Source organism: Amblyomma mixtum, chromosome 3, assembly GCF_055824585.1.
Source record: "Amblyomma mixtum isolate Tamu chromosome 3, ASM5582458v1, whole genome shotgun sequence".
NCBI classification, from domain to species: domain Eukaryota; kingdom Metazoa; phylum Arthropoda; class Arachnida; order Ixodida; family Ixodidae; genus Amblyomma; species Amblyomma mixtum.
This window is the reverse complement of record NC_143014.1, coordinates 104,374,058-104,400,247: the sequence shown is the minus strand read 5'-3', so window position 1 is coordinate 104,400,247 and position 26,190 is coordinate 104,374,058. Positions and strand designations below refer to the sequence as shown.

Sequence of the window (26,190 nt, the reverse complement as noted above, 5' to 3'; positions counted from 1 at the left end):
TTTCGCTTTCTCTCTCGACTGTGCGCTTATTAAGTAAACAACAGGACAGTCGCAGCCGGTATTCGTTGTCCAACACAGGCCTCGTAAACCAACAAAAACGAAGACCACCACGTGGGCGTCCGCATTCTTTCATCATGCCTGCTCGTTCAGTGGCATGACTCGCAGTCGGCCCTTAGTGCGCCCCGACGGCGCCCACTTTCAGCTTGAAACGCTCTCGGACAGTCACCCGCCGGGTCCCCTCCCAGCCCGCGGCGTTTCTTCGCTCGGGCTTGAACTCACGCCCGCGGCATATGCACGCGGCTCGGGTTTCGTGCTATAGCAGGCATCCGCCCGGCGTACACGCCTGGCCAGCTTCCGACCGGGTCTTTGGGCTCGAGTTGACGCCGACAGAGATCCGCCCCTCGCATATGGCTGCAAGCCCCGAAAGCGCCACGCGTGGGCCGACGTTCGCAATTTGAAATTCGAAATCCAGCGTGAAGGCTGCAGCGTGAAGAGGGTTCGACCTTATACCAGATCACGAGCGGGCGAACCGTCCGCTGCCGCTCGTGACCTGCGAACGTTTCTCCGCTTCCTTGTGCCTCCCCCCCCCCCCCCCCCCCCCCCCCCCTTCGCCTTTGGAGGGGGCGCGCTTCTCTGTTCCAACTTATTCAGACCGACTTGATGGCGGCAGCGAAACGAGAAACTTTGAATTCATTTGAATGTGAATGACACTCCCTTTGCGCTGCCTCGACTTTCTTTTTTTTTTTCTCCGGCGGTCTGGTTCCTCCGCCTTCCCTTACCCTACATACTTTCCGTCCCTGCTTCTTGTTCTTATCATTGCCATTATCTGTGGGCCTTATTCTTCGCCCCGCGCGTTTCGGCGGCTGTCGTCTTGGCGGTTCCGCCCATGCAGATAAACGAAACGGTCAGCAGAAATCCAGTCTGGGGCCGAAAAGAGTATTGTGATTGGTTTCATTCACGCGGACGTTTTGCTTATCCCTCGCACTTGTTTAATAAAGGAACAATGTGTTACTACAACGGGAGACACGTAGGAGTTTTAATGAAAGTGTCACGTCAAAACTGCCGAGCGGCGTTCTTGAGAATTTTACTAGAAAGAAATGCTTCTGTTATTATTGAGCCTAAATTTTCGAGTTGTCCAGATTTCGCTGCGTTCAGCGTGTGTACGTCTCTGAACATACAGCCTGGTGCGTCCATTCATAGGGGGGCTCTTTTTACACGCTCTAATGGCAACGAAAAAGAAGAATTGCGGAGCTGCCCAGCATGGGAGCTTTGCGTGTCATTTATTAGCACACATCATTGTAGTTATACACATTTGGAGCTCTCTATGATCGTGGCGGCAAATGCAGCCTATTCTTGGCAGAAGGATAGGTCGGCAAATTTGCCCCCTCCGATTTTGCGCGACTGGTCAGTGAACGCTTAACTGCTCCGACAATAATTCACCGCCTACAAAATAACCAAAAAAAAAAGCTCGTCCCTTCTGGCCTTGAAGCTAAAGATAAAAAGACACGCAGGGAATCAGTAGCTTCCTTCTCGCGCAGACTCACGAGGAATCTCTGTGCTTTTCTACAGATAAACTTTCTCGCTTTAGGGATGCAATTGACATCTTTATATCTCACTTGATGAATTTGGCCTGGTCACACCAACCTCTTCTCCTTTTTTTTTATCTGCTACGCGAAAAAAAAAAACGGGAACGGAAAATAGTTACAAGTATTTGAGAGAACAACTGTTTGGCAGCTCATAACAGCGGTCACACGCAGCTTTAAGAAAAAGAGCAATTCAATGAAGATAACAGAAGAGTAAGACTATAACTTCAGAGGCTAACATTCATGCTAGAATGCTAAACCGTGGCAGAAATCAAGCAAATAATAATCCCACTAGCTAAGGACACGCACGGGCGAGTTTAAAAAGTAAAGGATATGAAGGGAGGGGGGAGGGGAGGGCGGAGGGGAGGGGGGAATGCGTGTGTTACTTTTAAACCCGAAATTTGCCTGTAATGACTCGGCCAGCTTCTAGTTCTGTGATATGCCCACTAGCCGCATGCGAGAAAAAACGACCCTAAAGAGACTTTGTCCCTAATGTGCACAGCAAAGCCAGGGAATATGTTCTCCAATATTTGTTTTGCATGTAATATACATGCCAGTGTCAGTCGCTCACAGTCGCTCTGGGAGCGACTGTGAGCGCTTCCGAAGCCACAATTGGGGGGGATGAAACGAGATAGGCGGGCGCGACCGGTGCTCTGTATCAGACGATGATAAGTTCTATGATGATCGGTATCCCTCCTCAAACTTACCTCAGATGCACCGTCCAATTTCACCTACTTCAAAAGACATTTCCTTCTTGTACACCCGCGCGCACAACGAAAGGTCAAGCATGTGGCAGAATTTCGGCAAAGTTCAGGGTCTCGGTAAGGTTTTAAAAATGAAAACAATCTGTAAATGGCAGCGCACAGATTCACTGAATTCCACTCATCACCTGTACCGGGGGTTGGCCGCAGATGTTCAGGTTATTCCGAGCACGCTGCGGCGATCGATCTGTTTTTTCGCATACAGAACCGCCGTCGTCCTGTTTCCCGGGGTGAGTTAAGCGCCTTGAGAAGGGCCCGCTCATACCGGGATCCGGGCGAATACGGTTTTCAAATGTAAACGAGTTTGCAGTCTGTCGTTTCCATACTCACTCGTCCTACCGTTTATTTTCTTTTCTCGTGTTGCTTTTATCGAGCGCAATTTCTTTTTTCTTTCTTTCCGCCCACATGGCGGGGACGGCCTCCGAGAGGATGTAGTGGCTGCCTTGATCCAGCAGGGTGTTTCGTTTACTGCATTAAAAAAAGGAGAGTCACAGCCACAGTGAAAATCGAAGTAGTCAAATGCACAGCTGCATAATGTACCTCAGCACGCAACATCTCGTATGTATTATCCACTTATTATTAAAGCTGGGGATAAGAGATAATGAAAAATACCTAAGTAATCTGCGATTCGCAGATGGCATTGCCTTGCTAAGTCGCTCAGTAGACGAACTGCAAAACATGATCAATGAGTAAGACAGGCACGGCAGTACTGTGTATCTAAAAATTAATATGCATAAAACCAAAGTAGAGGTCAACAGTCTCACAAGGGAACAGAAGTTTACAGATGGCAGCGAGGTGCTAAAAGTGGTAAGAGAATATATCTACTAAGGGGGCAGGCACTGACCACAGATCTGAACTATGAGAGCGAAATAACTAAAATAAGATTGGGGTGGAGCGCATTTAGCAGGTTCTCTCAGATCATGAGTGGAGGTTTACCAATATCTCTCAAGAGAAAAGTGTATAAAAGCTGTATCTTACCGGTATTCACCTATGGGGTAGAAACGTTGAGGCTTACGAAAAGGGTTCCACTTAAGTGAAGGACACCGCAGCGAGCTATGGAAACAAAAATTATAGGTGTAACGTTAAGGGACCGGAAGAGAGCAGAGTGGGTGAGGGTTCAAACACGAGTCAATGACATCCTAGCCGAAATCAAGAGGAAGAAATGGGCTTGGGCAGAGCAAGATAACTACCGTATTTTCCGGTGTACAAGACGCGGCTTTTTTTCGAAAATCTTGCTGGTGCGTCCTATACAAGGGTGCGTCTTATATGCGAATTTTTCATCATTTTTTTGCGACTTCATCGATTACTCCGGTTCATGCTCAAGCTTTTCTCACCTAAAAAATATCACTACCAATAACGCGGTTGTAACACGGTTAATACTTCAATACCGGGACCGCCGTGCGCGACATTCTAGGTGATCTTTATCATGAAACGGCGAGGATGACGACTTCCGGGATCACAAACGCGCGGCTGTTTCGGAGGCCCCAAACAAAAGTAATGAGAAGCGCCAAAAGATGGTGGCAATCGCGTTTCTCGCCATTGTCAAGACAAGCCGGCGTTCTTTTTTAGTCACCCTTTGCAACTTTTATTGCTCCGTGTACGTAGTGCATGTTTCAGCCGAGTTGCTTCCAGAAATGAGTGAACCTTTTGATAGCGCATCTGCAGATGAAGACTTCGAAGGTTTCAAGTAGAAATAAAATGTTATGTACATATGGAGAGCTCTATCGATTTTTATTTTTTTTTTGCTAAAACGTGGAAGGGTATGGCGTGAGTGTTGCCTTTTTCGATCACTTAGCGTTGCGGCCGCCGCAGTGGCTCAGTGGCTATGGTACTCGGCTGCTGGCCCGAAAGACGCGGGTTCGATCCCGGCCGCGGCGGTTGAATTTCTTTGGAGGAGAAATTCTAGAGGCCCGTGTACTGTGCGATGTCAGTGCACGTTAAAGAACCCCAGGTGGTCGAAATTTCCGGAGCCCTCCACTACGGCGTCTCTCATAGCCTTAGTCGCTTTGGGACGTTAAACCCCATAAACCAACCAACCAACTTAGCGTTGCTTCAGAATTGCTCACAGGTACGGTGCATTTCGCGATAGTCGCGCAAGCGTGTTTAATTAAGCCTCACTAGCCTAACTGGGTAAACTGGGGTGCGTCTTATACACGGGTGCGTCTTATATACGAACTTTTTCAGTGACAGCTTGTATATATGGCAGGTGCGTCTTATACAAGGGTGCGTCTTATACACCGGAAAATACGGTAATGGCCGTTAAGGGTAACGGACTGGATTCCAAGAGAAGGCAAGAGTAGCAGGGGCCGCAGAAGGTTAAGTGAGCGGATGAGGCTAAGAAGTTTGCGGGGATAGGGTGGCCGCAGCTCACACGGGACAGGGTTAATTGGAGAGATATGGGACAGGCCTTTGGCCTGCAGTTGGCGTTGTCAGGCTGATTATGGTGATTATTAATATTATTCTTAAAGCGAATTACTCGGTTTTATTCGGATGCTGTCCTCACATGCTGGGTCTGATCGACGTACATCTTCTGAAAATTTTAAAGAGAGCACTACAAACGTAATTGTAGTGTGACATTGGGATGTGCCGTAGCTCTTGTATCGCACTCTTTGCGATCCGAAAAATATAATATATATTAGAAAAGCTGTCCTTACGTTTAGAGTTTTGAAACGCCAGGAATACTGCGGCAACCCAATCATACGGTTTGACGACAGCTGTAGCTGCACGTGCAATGAGCGATTTACATTTGGCAGAGAGTGTACGCTGTATTGAGCTTTGGACAGCAGTAGCCACAGTTCGATAGAAAACGTGTAGTAGGCGAAGTGGTCGGCGTGGCATCGCAACCACTTCCGAAATCATTACCCTGCAGTGAAGAGGAAATGAGTCACCTTCTGGTGCTTTTTTTTTCCCCGCACCTCATACCATAACCCATGTTGCTGGAAGATTCCGCGCGGAAAAAGCGCGACTGCTGGTCGGTATGCAAAACTATAGGCTGTAAAATCAAAAGGAAAGAAAAAAAAGCTTTCAGGTGAAGCCAAGGTGTCGAACTTTGCCGAAACTTGAATTCCTGTTTTCGCGAACTAGTCGCAACCTAAATTTGCATCGTTGTTATACCCTGGTCACACGACTCAACTCTAGCCGGGGCTGAAAAGTTGAAACGAGAAAAAAAATTAACAAACAAATAACGGTAATTGCTTTGTACTGAAAGAGTCTGCACGCATGACTTTCGCATGCGGGTCAAACTTTAGCCAAGTAATTCTATTTCCTTTCGCTGAATTGTTGTATCTATATTTTTCCTTGGTATTTTTCTTTCCGTTTTAATTACCCTTCATACTGTGGAAGAAAAGGCGAAAGCTTCAGTGTCTCAGCTAAGAGCCCCCCAAGCAGCGGCAGCAAGTAAGGCTTATTATAGGGCGCTGTTTTTCTGAGCTGTTCGAAAACGATTCAAGAATCGCTTTCGCTGCCGAAAGAACAGGTCCCTGCGCTCGGCGATACCTTTGCAAAAAACATTAAAAGCAGCGGAAGGCTATATGATCTTTTGCTCATAGCGCGCATAGCCCACTCTCTTCGCGGTAAGCGAGTTTCTCAAATTGTAGGGAAAGAAAACGGAGGAAAGTAAAACACAGGCAAAACGTAAGTACTGGCGGCGGAGCGCATTTTAGCGTCCTTGCTAACTACTCCACACGCACAACGAAAAGAATAACAGAAAATTGTCTTCGTGGATCTCACCGCGCATAACACGACTCCTCTGCAAACCATGGCTTTGCGGTGGGCGGGGACGGGTGCGGAGGCGTCCGAGGCGACGTCGCCTACACGTGTGTATCCGGAATAAGAAAGAGCATCAAGACACGATAAGACACAAAGGAAGAAACGCTGGTTGGTGTACGGTTGCCTGCATAGGGTCCACTTTCGGATCAAAATGTATGTCTTCAAAATCAGACACGGAGGCCACGTAATGCGACCCCTGTTTTAGGTTTGTTCTCAGCTGAAAGTTCTGCGTGGTTGGATTACTACCGGCTCGTACAACTCCACTAGTCAAGAGACGCGCTCGTTTTGACTTAGTCGCTGCAAATGTGTGAACCTCAAGCAGTGACGCTGCATGACGTCACATGTCACGGCGACCCAGCGCCTTCTTGCTCCTCAAGAGTTGACTTGACCGGCATTAAAGCCTTTTTCTCTTCCTCTTGCACGCGAGTTTCACTCTTAAACTGGCAATAATGGTTTATTTTGTTTTCCGTCATTAGTTCGTTTGGCAATTCATTGTTTATGTCGTTCGTTTATATTGTGACGAAGACGAAGCTGGCAGTGGCGCGGGACGGAGCGCCCGCGCTAGGCCAGCGGCCATTAAATCATCTCATAGCCATGGTTCACCACGTCTCATTCTTCGGCTGGCCGCCGCGTAACATTTGGTGGAGGTGCGGGGGTCCCTTCATCGCCATCCTGGTCACAGAGCTTCGGCGTCCTGGGCCTGCAGTGGACGTCGGCCGTGAGTACCTGGTCAGCGCCGCACGGCCGTGCCCCAGCCCACCCGATCTGAACCGACCTCGACGCTCACCCCAGCCCCGTCCCCCGCCCGGACCACACTACACGACGACCCAAGACCCGACGGACCCAAGACCCGACGGACCCAAGACCCCACCGACCCAAGACCCCACTGACCCAAACGTGAAGACACCGTCCCCCTGCCTCTGCCGTTCGGTGCGTCCAGAGACCTCGGCCGTCAGCTCCTGGCACCCTACGGCCCGGATGCTTCGTGGACCGGGACTCATTCTCTCATCTCATCTTTCTCATCGTGGCGGCCAGCACTGCACCATCTTCTACATATTGTTCGATCCTTCACTCAAGACCATCGCCATTTCGCCGTCTGTTCGTCACCGATCGGGACGATCGCTCGGAGGCCCCGGGTAGTGTGACGAAGACGAAGCTGGCAGTGGCGCGGGACGGAGCGCCCGCGCTAGGCCAGCGGCCATTAAATCATCTCATAGCCATGGTTCACCACGTCTCATTCTTCGGCTGGCCGCCGCGTAACAATATTATTGGTTATATCGCTTTTTAATTTATTGGCAGGTTCAACTGACTGAGCCACGGCAGCCACCTATTGCGAACTGAAGCGAATAACGGCAAAACAACATGACCTATAGAATGTGGCTGTTGGCTTTCGGAATGGAAGCAGACCGCTTAACTGCCTCCTGTGCCATATATAATGTGCCAAACTTTGAGACTACAAGATATCATCTACGTGGAACGATAAAAGAGACGAAGTGATGTGTGTCACAAAATATGAACAGGCTTTGTTTCTTCGTTCGATTTTATTTTATTTCCCACATTTCTGCGCCCCCAACAGGGGGTTCGGGCTTTAGACGAGGCAGGGTCTTTCACGAGTAATAGTAATTTTGCCCTCTCAGGACCTCAGGTATAACTTAAAGTTCTTTCTTTTTTTTTGCATTTTGCGAAGAAATTTTGTCTCACTTGGTCTCTGTGTGCGCTGTTTCTGCCCAGTGCACATAAACGCTAAGGAATTGGGGAATTAGACACTGGTGAAGAAATTCCAGCAGGTTCCGTTCTTTTTGTCATGACGATAACCAATCATGTTCGTCGGTAATGATCCCATAAAAAATAACCTTCGTAAGCTGGAGCGGCGACTGTACAGTCAGTGACTACTGTTGTGACTTTCCGTCCAAAGATAGGTTAGCAGGTATAATAATTTTGACTTCTTCATGCACTATGATCCTCCAAGCCGCGCTCAAAGTCCTGTTTTGTAAATTTGACATAGTAGTGAAACACTCTCGATATTAAGCAAAAGTAGTCATATGGAACGAGGAAATTGCGCCACGATAGCATTTTGTTTTCGTGGTCAGTTGTTCGACATAAGCGGTACACTATTATCTGTTTCTAAAGCTTAGCCAATAGCATGCATAACAAAGCTGAAGAATGGGCCAGTTCTTAAAACATGTGGAAACAGGTAAACCAACTAAAGCTTTGCAATATGAGCCAGATAAGGACACAGGACAAAAGCTGAAGCAACTTTTTTTCATCTATCTTTATGTGGCTTGCATTTCATCACTTTAGTTTGTTTACCTGCTTCTAGCATGGACACCCGCCGCGGTGGCTCAGTGGTTACGGCGCTCGGCTGCTGACCGCGAAAGATGCGGGCCGAATTTCGACGGAGGCAAACTTCTAGGGGCCCGTGTAGTGTGCGATGTCAATGCACGTTAAAGAACCCCAAGTGGTCGAAATTTCCGAAGCCCTTCACTGCGGCGTCCCTCATAGCCTGAGTTGCTTTGGGACGTTAAACCCCAATAAACCGAACCAATAAACCAAACTAGCATGGACAGTAATGAGCATACTGTCACTAGAAAGCTCCGTGAGGTATCATAGGTCAGCTAGACTGCGGAGGGAGCGCTAAGTAACGCTTCAGAGCGCTAACATGATATTTATGCCGGTGTAAGTTGAGCCTCCTACAAGCTACTGCGCTACTGCGTGACACTACACTCTGCAGGTTTTATAAGCATCTCCTACGTCACGGCAAGGTTTCCAAATCCAAACTCAACTCTTTTCAGCGCCTACGTTTTTGTTACTTTCATGCCCCGAAAGGCGCGGATGGTGCGGATAGGCCTCCTAAATACTTAACGCCGTCGCAGACGGCGTGAATTGGCTTGGCAGTAAAGAATGTATGACGCCCTCGGGTGGCATTCAGCCAAGGCAGTTGAAGCAATCTTTGTGAAGGAACTGAAGGCAAGTCACTGCTCTGAAGGGCCAGCCGATGGACGGCGGCCTCGGAATGCTACTCAGGGGCGCCATAACGAATGAGAACAGCTTCGTAGCCGAGAGTTTTCGAGTGCGTCCACGTGCACGTCGCATCCAGTGCCACCGCGCAATAGAGCTCTCCGCAGTGAAAACTTCGCGTTTATTAGGCAACGTCGTTACCGGAACGATTCCGCAACGAAAGCGTACGAGACATCGCACTAGCGTCGAGCACATTTTATATGACTCATGGTCGTTGGCGTAAGGTGAAGGAAATTTCCGCGGTGGGCATTCGTCACGGTCACCCTGCCGAATAGGCTAAAGGGGATCAAAACTGTAAGTAACCGGAAGTTTTGCTACGCTGCGCTGAGATTCATTCCAGTATGTGGAGTTATAGAGCAACGAAATCATTACTCTACGACGACCAAATTTTGGTCTCATTCTGCTTTCGGCAATTAGCAAGGTGTAAATGGCTACTGAATACTGTTTTTTTTTTTTTTCATTCACAAGCAGCAGCAACTGAGGGAAAGTGTTTATCCGGGTGCAAAAACATGGTCTCCATTTTTTTACTGATCGGCTGCCTTGTTCAACGGGGATTGTCCATATTTGTGAGCGGCAGTACTAATGTTAGTTTGACGCCTACCCTGACGAAAAATGTTGATCTTGAGAAATGCTTTGGGATGGCAGAGCTTCTAAAGAATGATGCCAAATAATTCACCATGAAAGCACAACGAGAAATGCAAGGTAAAGTATTTAGTTTTGAAATTTCCCTCAGCTCGAGTTCTCCCCTCTGTTGTGCCTGCTCTCCGTTGTGCCTCAGCCCGCCTACGTTGTGCCTCAGCCCACGGTGGCTCAGTGGTTATGGCGCTCGGCTGCTGTCCCGAAAGTCGCGGGTTCGATACCGGCCGCGGCAGTCGAATTTCGATGGAAGCGAAATTCTAGAAGTCCGTATACTGTGCGATGTCAGCGCACTTTAAAGAACCCCAGGTGGTCGAAATTTCCGGAGCCCTTCACTACAGCGTCCCTCATAGCCTGAGTCGCTTTGGGATGTTGAACCCTAATAAACTATAAATTGAGCTTCGCGCAGCTCCTTTAGTTAAAAGTCGCAGTTTTTCAGCAAACTGAATCGGTAAGTCTAATGTTTTAAAGAAAAGCTCTAGTACTGTTACATACCACGTAAATACCTCTCCCACAAATCTGGGACATCTAAAACTTACGACTTTTTTTTTATTTAGCTTTGTCTAAATCTGTATATCTTGTATATCAGGTTTCTGTCAACAGTAGCACATCACATGTTTACCGTGTGCAGAAGCGCGCTGCTTTTGCAAGCCGCTGTGGCCGAAACGGCAAGATATCTCTTGTAACCTGTGCGTTAGTGATGCGCGCCAACATAATTTTTGGGAACTCTTGAAGTACAACCAGGACACCGTCATTTGTCGCCGTTGCTGTCAACATTAATTGCGTGTCTGCGAGCGACCATGCCTTAAAGCGCGAAGCGGCTGTCTTTGTGAGTACTGTTGGGGTAGAGCAAGGTGTGCAAGCAAATAATGATTTCAATGAGCAGAAATACAATAAAAATTTTGTTTGGTACTGAGAGGCGTCTGAATATTAATTATATCGTATGTGAGGCTGCTAAATAGAACGTTTCATTCAATAACGGCGTCATGTAATATGTCGTATTGAATGAGCACGTAATGCCGGCACTTATATTCCTATGATTTAGATAAGCGGCAATTGCAATTTTTTTTTTTTTTCAGAGGAAGAAGGGGGGGGGGGGGGGGGGGGGGATTCCTTTAAGCGTATCATAAATGCTGTTTACCTTTCGTTTCACCAAGGATAAAGCAGCGTGCACCCGTTTCTTGTGGGAAACGCTCATACGTATCCTCAGATCTGTGAGCACCTGTAAAGTGGGCTTTTTTTCACAAATGGTGTAACTGCAGCAAAGTTTCCTTGCCGTCGCGACAGTGCGGACAAAATAAAGTTGGTCTGTTTATAAGCTACTGCATTCTATCGGAAAAGATGTTAATTTCACCTAAAACAGTGCTTTACAAGGTTCAAAAGGCCCAGTAATAAAATGCAGGTATCAACATCACTGAACGATTCTTTAACTAAACTACAGTGCACCGACACAATTATTTTTACGAATCACAGAGGTGAGGTCACACCCCCATTCACTTCAAAATAATGGTCACGGAGTCCTTGTCTGTGTCGACGTCAAGAATTTGAATCCAGCTTCAGGAAATTTTTAACCGCAGTCTTTCTCAAAAATAAATTCGTCTTTTCTGCAAAAAGAACCGCAGCATCAATTTTTACTAACAGCATAAATTGGATGGAGGGGTCCTCAGTGTACCTTTAACGGAGCAGTCTGTCTTTTAAATTCCCCTTCCTCTCAGCTCTGCTCGCGTGCTGGAAGTTACAGGGCGAGGTCTGGTGTAGCATGCGCAATCATCAGCCAATAATAAGTCATTATGTACTGCGTCCTTTTCTTTTTCGAAGCTACGTTCGTAGACAGGTTCTCCTATCCTCTCACTTGTAGAATAAAAGCGGCTACGACGGCTTTTTATCGCCAGTGGCACCGTAGAAGCCACCGTGACGGAACAAAACTCTCGAAATAAGACGAGCGCTTGAAAGACATAAATATAACAGACAGAATTCTTCGGGGTCCCTTTAAGGTAGAACGAGGGCTCTAGTTCTTTATTTCCAGAACCTACCCAACCTTTGAAGCCCATGTATAAGGTCGTTTAATAAGTTTGAGAACTTTCAGTAAGATGGCGCCACAATTCGTGTAGTGGCTTCACGGTTGGTGGGTGTATCACTGTAGCTCATTTGAGTCTAGCTCAGACCAAATATCAGAGGGGCGTACCACGTTGTTCACTTTCTAGATGCGTTTGACGCGTGAAAATGGAAAGAGGTCAGTTTTGGACCGTTATAAAATATTTCTATTTAAAGAAGTGAACAGCCGCGCTGGTCAAATCCGAGGCAGATGATGTTCATGGGGATTGCGCACCAGCGTCGCAAGCGGGTTATTTTCAAATGCGCAAATTTAAGCACCGACGGACAGCATTCGAGATGAAACACGCTTGGGAGACACAGTTGAGGTCACTACGCAGGACATGGTAGAAAAAATTCGTGGTATCCTAATGGAGGGCCGTCGAACGGAAATGCGCGAGATGAAAGAGTGCGACAAATCCTGCCCGAATAGTTGCGCCTGAAAAAGTTTTCTATGCGATGGTTGCCGCGATTGTTCAGTGCCGACCAAAAGACGTACGTAACGGTACATTTTCTTGGAGTGTTTGGCAACGCTTAATCACATACGCAGAAGTTTAGTGCACCGATTCCTGACAAGGACTTACCACTACATATCCGGGTTCAAACAGCAGTAAAAGCAGTGAACAGCGCCTGGTAAACGTGCTCCAAAGGAAGAAAAAACCATTTTGTTCGCTGGAAACATGACGGCCACTGTATGTGCGACAGCCAATGTGTGATCCTTATCGACTACTTCCTGAAAGGGCAAACACTAGCCGGATGGTCTTATGCACTGTTAGTGCACTGTTCGAAAAATGCCCTGTAAAAAAGAAAGGTCTACACTCGCGCACACAACAGTGCCCTTTCACCGAGACAATTCATTGCCCCATAAATCGACGTTCCCAGCTGCAAAATTACAAGATGAAAGCGTCGACCTGGTTTCCCATTCCACCCCCTGCCTGATTTTAGCTTTAGCTTCGTCTCATTTTCTTCTGTTTGCAGACTTAAAAATCAGACTCAGTGCGAAGAAATTATCGTCCAGTGGAAATGTCATCGTCGCAGCCAATGCGTATTTCGCGGCCTTTGAGGATTCCCATGTTTGTAACGGAAACAAATTGGAAACTCGGTGAACGTACCAATTGTACTCTTCTCATCTACCACAAACACACACTGGTGTGTTAGTGTGGTTCCCCGAAACAGCCTCCGATGAGAAGTGTACAACTATAAACACTACTTTTCTTGATGTTTCGCCCGGGGATCGGTCTTCGTCCCCGGGTGGTCCCCGGCCGAAACGTCAAGAAAAGTACAATGTTTCTTCACCACGTCTGTTTTCTTTCAAGTGTATTGCCAGCCTAGCCTTAGGAACTTTTTCTACCTTATGTATTAAGAAGGTGTTGAAATTGCTTTTTTATCATATTTACGAAACCAGGCTAGCAAAAGTCATTCGAGGTCTGAGCTAGAGGTGAATCATGATGCGGCGACTGTTTTTTCAGTTTCATTCCATGCGCCTGGCATCACTCCTCTCCCATCGCTTCAGCTGCAGAGCAGAGCAGAGCCCGATTTACTATATCGTTATCCTGTTCGCATTCCGGGATAATTCGTGAGTCCAAAACTTGCTTACGCTGCATATGAGCTGTTTGCGCAAACATGACCCTTTGTGGTGATTTCCCTGACGACTTCTAGCATCCTCTTGGCCGCTTCGTGCTATTCTATATCTTCACTAGAGCTCAACCACGTCTTCTTGGACGCCCAAAGGTGAAGAACGTAACCTTCACGGTCAGAACGAGGCAATGCTCCTATGCTCATTTTCACTGGCCTGGAGTTATTTGAAAAAAAAATCCAATAAAGACGAGCGCGTGACGCGAGACTTTCGCGGCGGTCTGGTGCCCTTCCTTTCTCGTAGCACGCGTCCCACGCAATCAGCGCCTCCAGCTTGACTCGATTAGCGTGGTCGGTCGTCGTCGTGCTGTCGTCGAGCGACAAGCGCCGAGAAAGTCGTGTATGCGCGGTGTTTCCGCCATCCTGCAGCTCCGCCGACGCTGGCTGGGTCGGAGCCGATGCGCCCTCGCTGCGCCCAACGCCGGGACCCGCCGCGGCGCGTGCCGCTGGGAAGACGGTGGGGGAGCCCGGGGGAGAGCGCAATTCTAATGGGCCACCGCTGGAGACGAGCGCGATGAGAGGGATCGAACCTTAATTAAAACGACTGGCAGCTACGCCGCGTACAGACGCACGTTCTCGAACTGCGGGATGCGGGAAAAGCGCGAAATTGGTTCACCTATAGAGGGCCCACTCAAGACTGGCTGCTGGCATGCGTCGGCGCCTCCTCGCACGCTCTCCCTTCTTGGACGTGAAATGCTCTGCGCAAAAGGCGGGTCGTCAATTCGGTTGCCCAGGCTTACCTTAGAGAACGCGGACTCTTGCAAACTGCGTTATATTTTACTGCGAACGTGAAATAAGCACGGTTATTGTCGATTAGAACGATGAATGAGATGAGTCTGACATGAACACATGCATCGTGGGCAGGCAGAGAGAGGAGGCTGATGCTTGGAATTTTTCTCCTGATATCCTTGTTTTGAAATTGATGAGCCGCCGGGTGAATCGGCGACTATAGCGTTGTGCTCCTAAGGCTGAGTTCCCGGGTTTTATTCCGAGTCACTACGACCGCATATCGATGCAAAAAGAAAAAAAAAAGTTCTGCATTCTGAGTTTTTCACTTACGTAAAGACCCCTATGCGGTCGAGATTGTGCCCGAAACATCGGCTACGGTGCGTTTTATAACTCCGAAAAAGCCTTGGTGCTAAAAAAAAAAAATCTTCAATTTCGCGCTCCCGGTACTCGCACTGAACTTGTACAGTTTTTGAGCTTACCCATTCGCTTCAGTGTTCAAAATTCTCCACACCTCTGGCTAATATTTTATTTTATTTTATTATCACACACTGCGGACCAAATACGGCTCAAGCAGAGTTGGATTTTGTCCGAATTTGGTTTGAAATGCCCGTAACTGTCAATTTTGAATGCCCCATCTTCTACATGACGGCTCGCAAAGTAGAGGAATCGCGATGGTGTAGCAACGTCCCGATAGCTGGACAGGAAACAATTGCGCGCTGGCTGTGGTGTTCATGAACAAATTTTTCGTGATCTCTTGCCAAAGAGTAATATTACTCTGAAGACGAAGATAACTAAGCTTGCCTCTAAACGATTCTATTCGTCCATATGAAAAATTTTAGTTCAGTTACACGGGGACCTATGCGAATGTTTTTGCGTTCGTCCGCTCGTGCATTCCTTCTTTGTATTGTGAGTGGGTGGTGCTATATGTGTGTAGTTACCGACTTGAAAAAAAAATGCAGAAACTTTGATAGACAAAACTACCCGCGCTGCGCCCGATAATAGTCAGTGGCGAAAATCAAAGCATCCCTGGAATTGCTTAGCGTTGCATTAAAGAGTTAAATATCCAAATATCCAACAAAACTCGTTTCTTTTATTTCTATGTCGGCCTTGTCGTTCCGAATTTGTTTCATATTTTCTTCCCAATCGATGAAATTCTGGAGGCTCTCTCCCTTCAAAACATTGCACAGTGTCGCATTTGTGGTGCAGACGTCTGTCTTTCGTCCACGGATAGGATACAACTTCCTGAAGATGCAGATTACAATGTCAGAAACGAATCACTATGCTATGCCTCTCACGCGAGTACTCGACCCGAACGTAGTGAATGCGAAATATTTTTTGAATCGCAAGGATCGGAAAGAGCTGAGAAAAGCGAGGGACACCGGAAAAAGAAGCTCCCTTTGTTGCCACTCGGTATTGAAGGCATGTTTTAAGAACTACGCAGTTGTTTGCGCTTGAATGAAGGCAGTGGAACGAGGAACCTCGCGTCCTGGTTGTACGTTCGTTCCCTTTCTCGAGTGGGTATCAAGCCTGTCGGGTTTAGTCCCCGCATAAGCTGAGCTCCTCGTTCACTGCATTGTAAGGACAGGTCTCACTTTCCGCTTTAACTTTATCCGAGGCTTAGTTCTTCCCTTCTTCGACACGCACCGAACGTCGTGTAGGCGGGCGCTTCGTCTGTAGATTGAAATCGTTATTTTTCGAGCGCTTTTAGCGTCGACTCCCTCCTTCTGAGAGCGGATATAGCGAACTTTTTGGTTCTTGCGAACAAACCTAGAGTACCTTAGAACGACGGGCAGTTGGAGAATTCGGTGGTTTAGAATAACAAGGAACGGAGAGAGAGCCTTTTTTTTATTATTATTATTATTATTATTATTATTTTGCTCATCCATCATACCTTCCCCAGAAACTACAATTCATTGCTGCAATCCACAAAGAAGTTGTTTGAAAATCCGCCGCGACTGAACTTCACTAGTTCTGAGGCACCAAATAAAAATGAGTGCAACAGGCTTTTCTCGGGATTTTCACTGAATGAAATGCAATGGTCCTTCGACTTTCTCTTGTTCGAAGACGCCTGCCTTCTGTCTCTCTTTTTTGTTTTTTTTTTTAATAGTAAACTGGCCGCACATTGAAACTGACATCGGGCGGGAAGAAAAACAAGAAAGAAATTTAACTTCCTGCTGTTTCTCGGTTGTTCTTAGTACGTGATGTACAGACGATCATATTAGGTTTCGGTGCTCGGCGCAGACTTCGATGACAATTTTCTGGGAAGGGGGTGTGTACCGTGTTATGAAAGTACGGCCTTCAATGGAAGAAAAGAGAAAAAAGAAGGAATGTTCAGACGGCTCGTCGTCTGCGGTTGCAAATTTCGGGGCATGACAACAATACCGCGGTATCGCAGTCCCATTTTCTGCGAGATTCGGAGAGTCACGCAAAGCGCCTTCCGAAGAGTACGAACGGGTCGCACAACTAGCAAGAATAGTAATATTGAAAACCACATGCACTCATCTGCTGTACTGTTTTTTTTTTTCAGCAAGCTGCAGTCTTGCGCCAGTTATTTTTTTTTCTTGCGACCCGAATGCTTCGCGTTTTACTCCACATGCTTGCATTCACTGTGTTCCTCCATGAATGCAGCATGTGTTTCTGATTAAGTGGAATGAATGCAGTCTGTTGGTTACCTAACATGCGCCTGAAAAAAAAGAGCAACAAGACTGTAAGTTTTACAGCCAACTACATTAAATCTTCAACCACCGTAAAACAATACAAACGCGGCAGCTTCATAAACATGTCGCATAATATGATTTAACTGTAAAGCACGGTAAGATTTTACCTCAGGAAAACAATAATTTAATCTTCATTTTTGACCAAAACAGCTTTAAATTAGATAATGCGTAGCGCTTGCAGGGTGCTTTCCAACATAGAAAATTATGGTGATCATGCTATTTTCAGACATGAGTTTTGAGCACTCAAAACGTGTTGAGCAGGTTTTTCTGAGATTGGCATTGATTTCACTTTTAGCAGCGGTCCTGCTTCCTTGTTTTCTTCACGTAAACTCTCCTATGGCTTGTGACAGAGCGGCAGCTTACAGTGGAAAGGCACGGCACCTAATTGGACTCGGGTCCGGTTCGCTGCATTACACATGGAGGAGAGATAAAAGAGGCAAAAAGAAAGAAAGTACATATAGAAGGACGAGAGAGGGTAGATAAATGACGCAGGGAACCTGTAGAAAGTGCATGTACACATGTTATGTGCAGTCTCTTTATTGGTATAAAAGTACTCCACAACAACAGCAACCTGCTTTTTGTTGTGCCTTCGGCATCTTGACCTGTAAGCAAGGCCACTTGATGACAATCATGTTAAACATACGAAGGAAGTCGACAACCACCGAAACCAAGAAGCATAAGGGCATGTTTCCATCTTCTTTTTTTATTTCTGTGGTCGTGGTTAGTGAGCAATTACTATTGTAATTAATATATCACTGAAAAATACTTGACTACAAAGTACAAAAAAAAAGTGATTGGCTTTGTTGGCAGCCGTGCTGCTGTGGTTTAACTGACTGAACGGGTGTAATTATTTAAACAAAAACCCTCAGTGAGCACAAGAACAGTCATGGAAAGCAAGCTGATAGGCGCCACACTCAGGGATAAGAGAGCAAACACTAGAGGGGGCACCTAAGCTCTGCCTTATGGGTATGACGCTATGGGGTTAATGGGTTGATGCCCATACGTGCGGAATTGGTCATTCTCTGCTTTACATTCATACGTCGCCGAGAGTCCTCTCGCGACCATTCACTAATTTAACTGCCGCCCGCCACGGTGGGCAGGTTGTGATGAACGTCACAAGGTCACGTGTCCTTTTTTTTTTTTTTTTGCTCACAACGCCACTGACGACGCTGGATTTTCTGCAGAACGTGAGCCTTAATGCTACCGCATTACAACGCGGATCAGAGAGCAAATTATCTTTGAAGACGCTGAGGCTGGGATCAGGTAAAGGTAATGGATTCGGGTGATGTTCATGAAGGTTTGAAGGTTTGAAGGTTTATTTCCGCAACTAGGTGTTGCGAGGACAGCCAGGGAAAAAGCTGTATAGACAGCTTGAGAGGTCCTGGCTTCCTCTTACAGTGCAGCATTGACGGCGGCGGAATAGGACATCAAACAAAATGCAAGGAGAAAAAACACGTATGTTCTGTACATAGAATGACACATGTACGTTCAGTAAGCAGTACATTCTGCTTGTAAAAGAAAAAAGAACTATATTAGGTCAAAGAGACTATAAAGGCAAACACAGGGAGGAGAAAATAAAGGACAGCAGAACTGACAGGTGCACTCAAAATGGTAATAGCAAGAAAAAAAAAAGAACTACACGAATATTTGGGGCAATTCTTTCAGAGAAATATTGGAGACATCAAGATTCTTGTGGCAGTACAACTGGTTCAGAAGTGTCGGTAAGGTATGCTGCAACATTTGTTTGCCATAGTTTGTACGGCATTTCTTAACATTCCAAGGCTCTGCTGCGCGGGTATCATACACAGTTCTGCTTTGCTCTAACCTAGCAAGTGTAAGTAAGAAGTCATCATTTTTCATTATGGCGAGTTTATATTTATAGCACAGCCTATAGTTATACATGGATTTCATTGGAATAACGTTGTGTCGGTGGAAAAGGCTCGCAGTGTGGAAGAAATACGGCACTTTACATGCAATGCGTATAATACGTTTTTGTAAGACAGTGAGTTTGTTAATATTTTCAGCTGTTGTTGTTGCCCACACCATACATCCGTAGCTGGCTATGGAAGAGAACAAAGAGTGATAAAGTAACATGTTGACTGACGTAGGAAAATGAAAGCAATGGCGGCGCATGATACCAACTGTTCTGGAAAGTTTCTGAACGACGTAATTAATATGGTCATTCCACGACATATCTGCTGCAAAGTAAACGCCCAGAGTTTTCACAGACTGCACAAATTCTATTCTGGTATTGTTTAATTCAATTACAGGAAGTTCAAACTGTTTGTGACGTGGGTGGAACATGACGGCTGCAGTTTTACTAACGTTAATTCTTAAGTGATTATCAGCAGTCCAAGTATTTATTTCTTTTAAGGTTTTATTAGCTCGATTTGCGAGATCAGCCGTTGAAGTACCCGAAAAAAACAGACTAGTGTCATCTGCATAAATTATGTACTTAGCAGTGCTATCGATGCGAACAATATCATTAATATAAAGAACAAAAAGAAACGGACCCAAAATGCTCCCTTGCGGAACGCCAGAAGCTACCGCTTTCAACTGGGAGCATTCACCGGCAATACTAACAAACTGAGATCTATGTCGCAAGTATGAGGAAATCAGCATATGGGCTATGCCTCTAATACCGTAGTGGTCTAATTTTTTAAGCAGCACAGAGTGATTAACAAGGTAAAACGCCTTTGAAAAATCTAAAAATAAACCAAGTACCATGTTTTTGGATTCAAAATGTTTTAGTATGAATTCTTTCTGAGCAAGGAGAGCTAACTCAGTCGATCTATTTTTACGAAACCCATATTGAGCGGTAGTGATAATGTTACATCTTTCAGTGAAGGAGGATAGCCGTTTAAGAATAACTTTTTCGAGGCCTTTGGAAAACACAGGTAAGATTGATATCGGGCGATAGTTTCCCATTTCATTTTTGTTTCCTTTTTTATACACTACTGTGACTTTTGCCCTTTGCATAAGACGCGGAAAAACACCGGAAACTAAGGATAGGTTGAAGATATGGGCGAGGGAAGGTGCAAGAATGTCGATAGTAAATTTTATGGGCTGTATCTGAAAACCTGACGCATCTGTAGCTTTACTATTATTAAGCGCTAAAAATTCTGTAATTACTTCATTTACTGTAACCGGTGTTAAAAATATTGTTTCACTATTTCTGGCACTCATATAGGAAAGATTTACGTCGCCGCTTGATGTGTCAGCAAAGGAAAGAAAGTAGTCATTAAAGGCATCTGCTAGATCAGAACCTTTTAATTCAATGCCTTCATGATTAATTTTTGTGGTCAGTTCGGAAGAATTACTGAAGATAGATTTTAAAACCTTCCAAACTTTTTCAGATTGTCTACCAGTTGAATTAAATCGGTTATAAATATATTGCTTTTTAGCGACGCGAAGTTGCTTTGTAACGAAGTTCCTAAATTTTTTGAATGTTTTCAGTGCTTCAGGACATCTACTTTGTAAAAACACTCTGTAAAGTTTATCGCGTTTTCTTATCAACTGCAACATGTCTTTGTCGACCCATGGTTTCTTACATTTCTTTGACTGGGAGAATTTCTTAAGTGGAAAGGAAGCATTATAAATGTCAGTAACAATCTCTAAAAATTTTTCGTATGCTTCATCAGGGTCGCTTTCCTCAAAAACATGTTCCCAGTTAACAATAGATAAGCGTTCCTTGAACTCGCATAACGTGTGATGATTTATAACTCAATAAAATGACATTTGGTCGGGTTGTCGTTGAGAAATCGGAGCAAGATTGACAGAAATGAATATTGGTATGTGATCACTCAGAGCATAAGCAATGGTGCCTGACTTCAAGCTTTCTGTTTTGGAGTTTGTTATGAAAAGATCTAAAAGTGTTTCTGATTCTGTCGTAATCCGTGTAGGTGACATGATGACATTTTCACAGGAGTGGACGTTAAGTAAAGTATTGAACTCGATTGTTGTGTTATTGTTGGCCAGCATGTCAATGTTAAAATCGCCACCTAAAATTAACTGATATTGGTTCATGTTAACAAATTCTAGGAATGAATCAAGAAATAAAAAGAGCTCAGCAGAACTGCTACCCGGTGGACGATAGCAGACACAAAATATCCTTGTGCCAGACTTGACTGCCAGACTTTTTTTAAAGCACCTCGTGACTGGCCGGCGATTTTCTCCTCGCTTGTCAGATTGGCTGCAATTTCCGTTGGCTATAATTACCGGCCAGTATACGTGCGCTCGCCAGTCGCAGAGCGCTCGTAAGCAAAGGACTACTTGTGAGTTTTCGCTCCTGTCGTGTACAACTGACAATGATGGAGCACATAAGCACTACAAATGGAAGGCGGAGAATTGAGAGAAGAAGCACGGAGAAGCAACGAACGATAGGGGAGATAATTAAGAGTATCCGTGTACAAAAACGGGTCGGGGTGGCGCTTGACTCGAGCGGTTGGAGATAATTCAAAAGTCTTCGGCCCGCAGGGAATGTACGATGATATGCACGGCGTTAGTAATGATCATTGAGGCGGTGGTGATGATGAGGAAGACCACAAACGCTTATATTCAGACCGCAGCGGCCGCCTAGTGGTTTAAGCATTCGCCTCAAATACGGGAAGTGCGGGTTTCGATTCCCAGTGTCGCCAGGTACCCACCGGTTTTCCAATGGGTGCAAACTTTCAGTTTGGCAGGTTCTCGTCTTCTCTGGGGGTGAAATTCTTGGGAAATCGATTCTTTGATCCCACCTCTTGCGTCAACCATGGCGCTCTGCGGCAAAACTCTCTTTCACTATTAAGTCAAGCCATCATTATCATATTTTCGTTGTCGTCGTCATATAGCCTCTATAGTCACAAGGGTTTTTTTTTTTTTTTTACCAGTTTTCTGGCGCTAAACGCCATTTCGAGGCCTGCGGTGTCATATCACTGATTGCGTTTTTGCGGGAAGAGCTTGAAAGCAGTAGGCACTCAAGAGAACTCGCGCTGTGCAGTCGTGCACAGGCATCTGCTGCGAGGAGAGGGTTGGTGACGGCGTACGCTGTGGCTTCTTGCCTGTTTTTGCAGGGCCGCCGAAATTCGACGTCAAGTTTCGGGCCCACGCTGTCAAGAGGGGTGAGAAAGCCCGCCTCCAGTGCACAGCCATCGGAGACCTGCCGATCGCCATATCCTGGACCAAGAACAACGACCGGGTCCCCGAAAAGAGCAAGTACAAGTGCGTGTCCGCTTTCTTTGTCCTCCGAGTCGCGTTACGTGTCTTAGGCTCTGCATAATTCTGCGCGTGCACTTCGCCTTGGTAAGATATAGAAGGGCCGCTATTGATTACAGCTATCACGTCGTACTATCGCGTTATTGCTGGAAAAGATCGTTGCTTTTTCATGCGATTATTTTTCTAATGAAGCGCGGATGATGGCGTTAGCGATAATTGTTAAGAATATCGCGTTAGGATTGTTTTAGCCAAAGCGTAAGAGCTGCGATAAGCTCTTCGCGCTCTACCTGCGCAATTTCTGTGGTGCAGTGCTCTACTCTACATTCCCGTTGCGCGGTAAAGGAGTGAGTGTTTACACAGTGCAGTGTACTGCTGGACACTGCGAGTCCAAGCTCAGCTCTCTACTTATGCTTTAGCTGCTTAACCGCATTTATTATCCCCCTCAAAGAATTGCATGTCCCGTTGGGCTTTTTATGATCTTCGTTTCATTAACTTCAAAAAAGCTGGCAAGCGTTCCTCTTTCCGCTGCTATGAACAAACAGCGCGTGCTTAGGAAAAGAAAAGTCCGTATTTGTCCTCTGTAGCATTTATGTGTTTATGGCACAGGTAGGAAGGAACCAGTAGGGTGAAAAATGCCAGTACCTGGAAATCTATCTGGCAACGCAAATTATATGCAGAAATCTAGCGCTACAGACGAAAACATTAGAGTCACAACAGTGTAACGGGCTTTCGAATGAAGAATATGGAGGTAAATGTAATAATATCTTCTATATAAAACAAACAAGGCTATGTGCAGAAATGTTAGAAAAGCAATTAGTTCATAGTTTACTGTCAGTGAACGTTAAAGAACCCCAGATGGTCGAAATTTCCGGAGTCCTTCACTAGGCCGTCCATCATAGCCCGAGTCGCTTTGGGACGTTAAACCCCCATAAACAATACACCATTATATTCCACTGAGCCGTTAGTCTCACCAGAATACCGGAAAAGACTTCGAGGAATCATATGCTCCAAGAATTAGTTCCGCGACAATTTTTCTTCTTTGTCAAATACGATAGCACAATGAAGCAAAAAAAAACTAAAACTAAAAAATAAATCCGCGGGGCTTCACCGCAGTGCACCTGCATAAAAACAGCATATAGCTTATACGGACAAATGCATGCATTCCATATCGCGCACGGAATAAGCTGCCACGAAAAGCCACGAGACAGAGGTAAAGGCAGGCATCAGTAATTTCTAGGTAAGAGTCAATAGCACGCCACTAAGGTTAGGTTTATGGTTTATGGGGGTTTACCATCCCAAAGCGACTCAGGCTAAGAGCGGCACCGTAGTTAGGCTCCGGCAGTTGCAAAATTGTGGATCTTCATTTAGCAACTTGTCGGTGTAAAGAATAGAAACATATTTTCCTTCGGTATAAAGTCGGATGAACGCTATGAATACCGGCACTCATCCTGCTGACGCTATGCGGAATTTAAGTTGGCGCCGTGCATCCTTCACAAACGTACCGCCAAGTCATGAAAACGACCCTATTCTGTTGGTTCCTTTTCGTGTTCGAGAACACAGGACCACATTTTGTACAACTCGCGCATCAAAGCCTGCCCTCGCACGAAGACACGATTAGTGTCCTTTCTATGTTCCGACGGGTACCATGTTCGTATGCGTCGCCCGAGCACGCCATCCGTGAGGCGGAATGACACTCGGTACCCTGCACCTAGGCATCAGACACCTTGTTCCGCTGCACGAACTGCGTCGACGGCGCAGCGCAGCATAAAAGAAGCGGAAGCAACCGTCGCTAACACAGCCCTTACAGCGCGCCTGACTTACGGTCGATGAGCCTGCACCTGTTCGAATCTCAGCAGCGCCAAAAGTCTGCTACTGTTTTCAGCTTTCTTCGTGTGTCACAGTAGTGCGTCGATTTCGCGTGTATGCGAATGCAACCTTTACCACCCCTACGCGGTCCTCGGCACGACTCCTTTAAAAAGACGGACGTAATGGCGGCTTCAGCATCGTTTTATAGGATTTAAACGTTCACTATCCTGAGAAATTTTGCTTTGCAATAATTACTGCGAGGTTGTCGTTGTACCGAATGACGATTTAAATGTATTATAAAGTGCACTTATTGCGCAGTACCTCCCGCGATGCACAGGTGACCGGCAGTACGTATTGATATGGTTCGTGCTGAGCAACAATTTTGTTAACTCAGACTGCTGCGTGCGAAAACTAAACAGGTAATTAATGCATCTCCTAGATAACAAAATTTAGAAGTTCTGTGACAAGGAATGCATTGTTTTACAATTCCTAATAGTGAGAATAGTTGAAAAAGCAAACCTTCTAGTTAGCTACGTGCTGTCGCGAGAAGACATGGCGGTAATTAGATTACTGCAACGCAGTTGCAATGATTTAACTATTTTCCTCGGTAATTTGCAATTTAATGAATTACTTTAGGCAAGCAATTTCGCAAAAAAGTAGTTAATTAATTTCGATTTTTTTTTTTATCCAAAAAGTGCACTACTGCTCCTTGTGTCGGCAAAGGTGTGGTCTCTCGTTCCCTTGGTGGGCGCCTAGAAAGCAAGAGCAAGATGTTGAAATCATGGCCATGCTAGCCAGCGAAATTCCGCACGCGATCGAGTTACCTGTAGGCGCGCACGTGTGAACCGCCGCCTTGGTTCCATGTACAACCAAGGAAAAGCTATGCAGCTTCTATCACTGCCTACGCAAGCACTCACATACGCGCCATCATGTGATCTTACGATTTTTGAGTTGCACCACAGGATGAAAAAAAAACTGCATGAGCACAGCGGCTACTAATTACGGCCCAGGACACCCTGTCTTCAAAGTAGGGCAAAATTCTCGACACCCACTTTGAATATTAGCTGTTGCTAGTATGCAATAAGCCAATAATTTCAAAAATCTTGTTGCAGGTGTGACCCGTGTACTTCTCGGCACACGCGAAAACTAAAAAAATAATTTCAAAGTAATTGCGTCGCTTTTTGGAAGTAATTTTAATGTAATGGCATTATTTTTTGTGAACAGTAATTGGTAATGTAATTTCATTACATCTTCGCAATTTTGAAAAGTAGTTAGAAATGTAATGTAAATACTTCTCAGAAGTAATTTTGTTATGTATGGTGGCACGCTAGCGTAAGCTGAGTATCAAATTAAGTGTGAGTGCGCTTGAAAACGGCTCGAGCTTCATACGTAGCACAACATCTTTATATATTTGTTTTTTATTTGGGAATTATAACAAGCGGTTACGTAAAAAGATTATTTGTTTTGCATATTATTCAGAGCGGTATTCTATTCGCGTGAGGCTGATTTATTGGATGCTAACGTTGTCACGGCATTATGAGCACATTAGCGCAAATTTTTGATTAAAAAAATTGCTCGGAAAGTTTTTAAAATGGCTGTTAATAATGGCTCAAGCTATCTTCAACCTGACCATGTAATTTTTTTTTGTTTTCAAGCTATTTCTTCGGACATACACTATCTCCTTTTCACGCCAGCAAAGGAATACTTCAAGAACGGTACCCTGGGAAAGCCGAGGCTATCATGTTTAATAAAATTATGCGAATAATACATTCTGAACCATCAAAAATCGCAAAGGAATAAACATGTAAAGAAAGAATCTTCAGAGCAGTTTACCACCACGTGATCATAGTTTTCTGAATTCGGCTGACCTTTTAATGAAACCACAGCTTTCGCATTCCTTTTCCCACTGGTAACAAACGCTACAAAATTCACTCCACCTGAATTTCGCATCAACAAACACGTACAGTCTTTGCCAAAAGTAACCGAGCAACTATGGTTTATTTCTTAGCCTAGTAGCGAAGCACCTATGGCAGCCCTTAATCACTGACTCTGTGTAAAGTAAGGTGAACCCTTGTCCTCACCTTTTGACACCTTTCAGTCTTCAGGGATGCCGTAAAGGCTCCCTTATACGTTTGAGAAGCAAGAACCTGTTGATCGGTTACTTTTGGCAAAAGGGGTACGTTCGGCTTAGGGCCTGCCACATATTCCTGCTACGGTTCGCTCCCTGTCGTTTGACATAAATAGTGGGCCATA

The 26,190-nt window shown here is 45.6% G+C and overlaps 1 protein-coding gene across 1 annotated transcript in view; it reads left to right on the top strand.

The window, feature by feature from the left end:
* Nucleotides 1–26,190, top strand: part of LOC149351243 (cell adhesion molecule Dscam1-like) — a 167,696-nt gene that overhangs the window by 66,061 nt on the left and 75,445 nt on the right. The window contains exon 6 of the mRNA XM_089577000.1: nucleotides 21,990–22,137. Within this exon, the coding sequence (XP_089433126.1) occupies nucleotides 21,990–22,137 (148 nt within the window). The remainder of the gene's footprint in view (nucleotides 1–21,989; nucleotides 22,138–26,190) is intronic.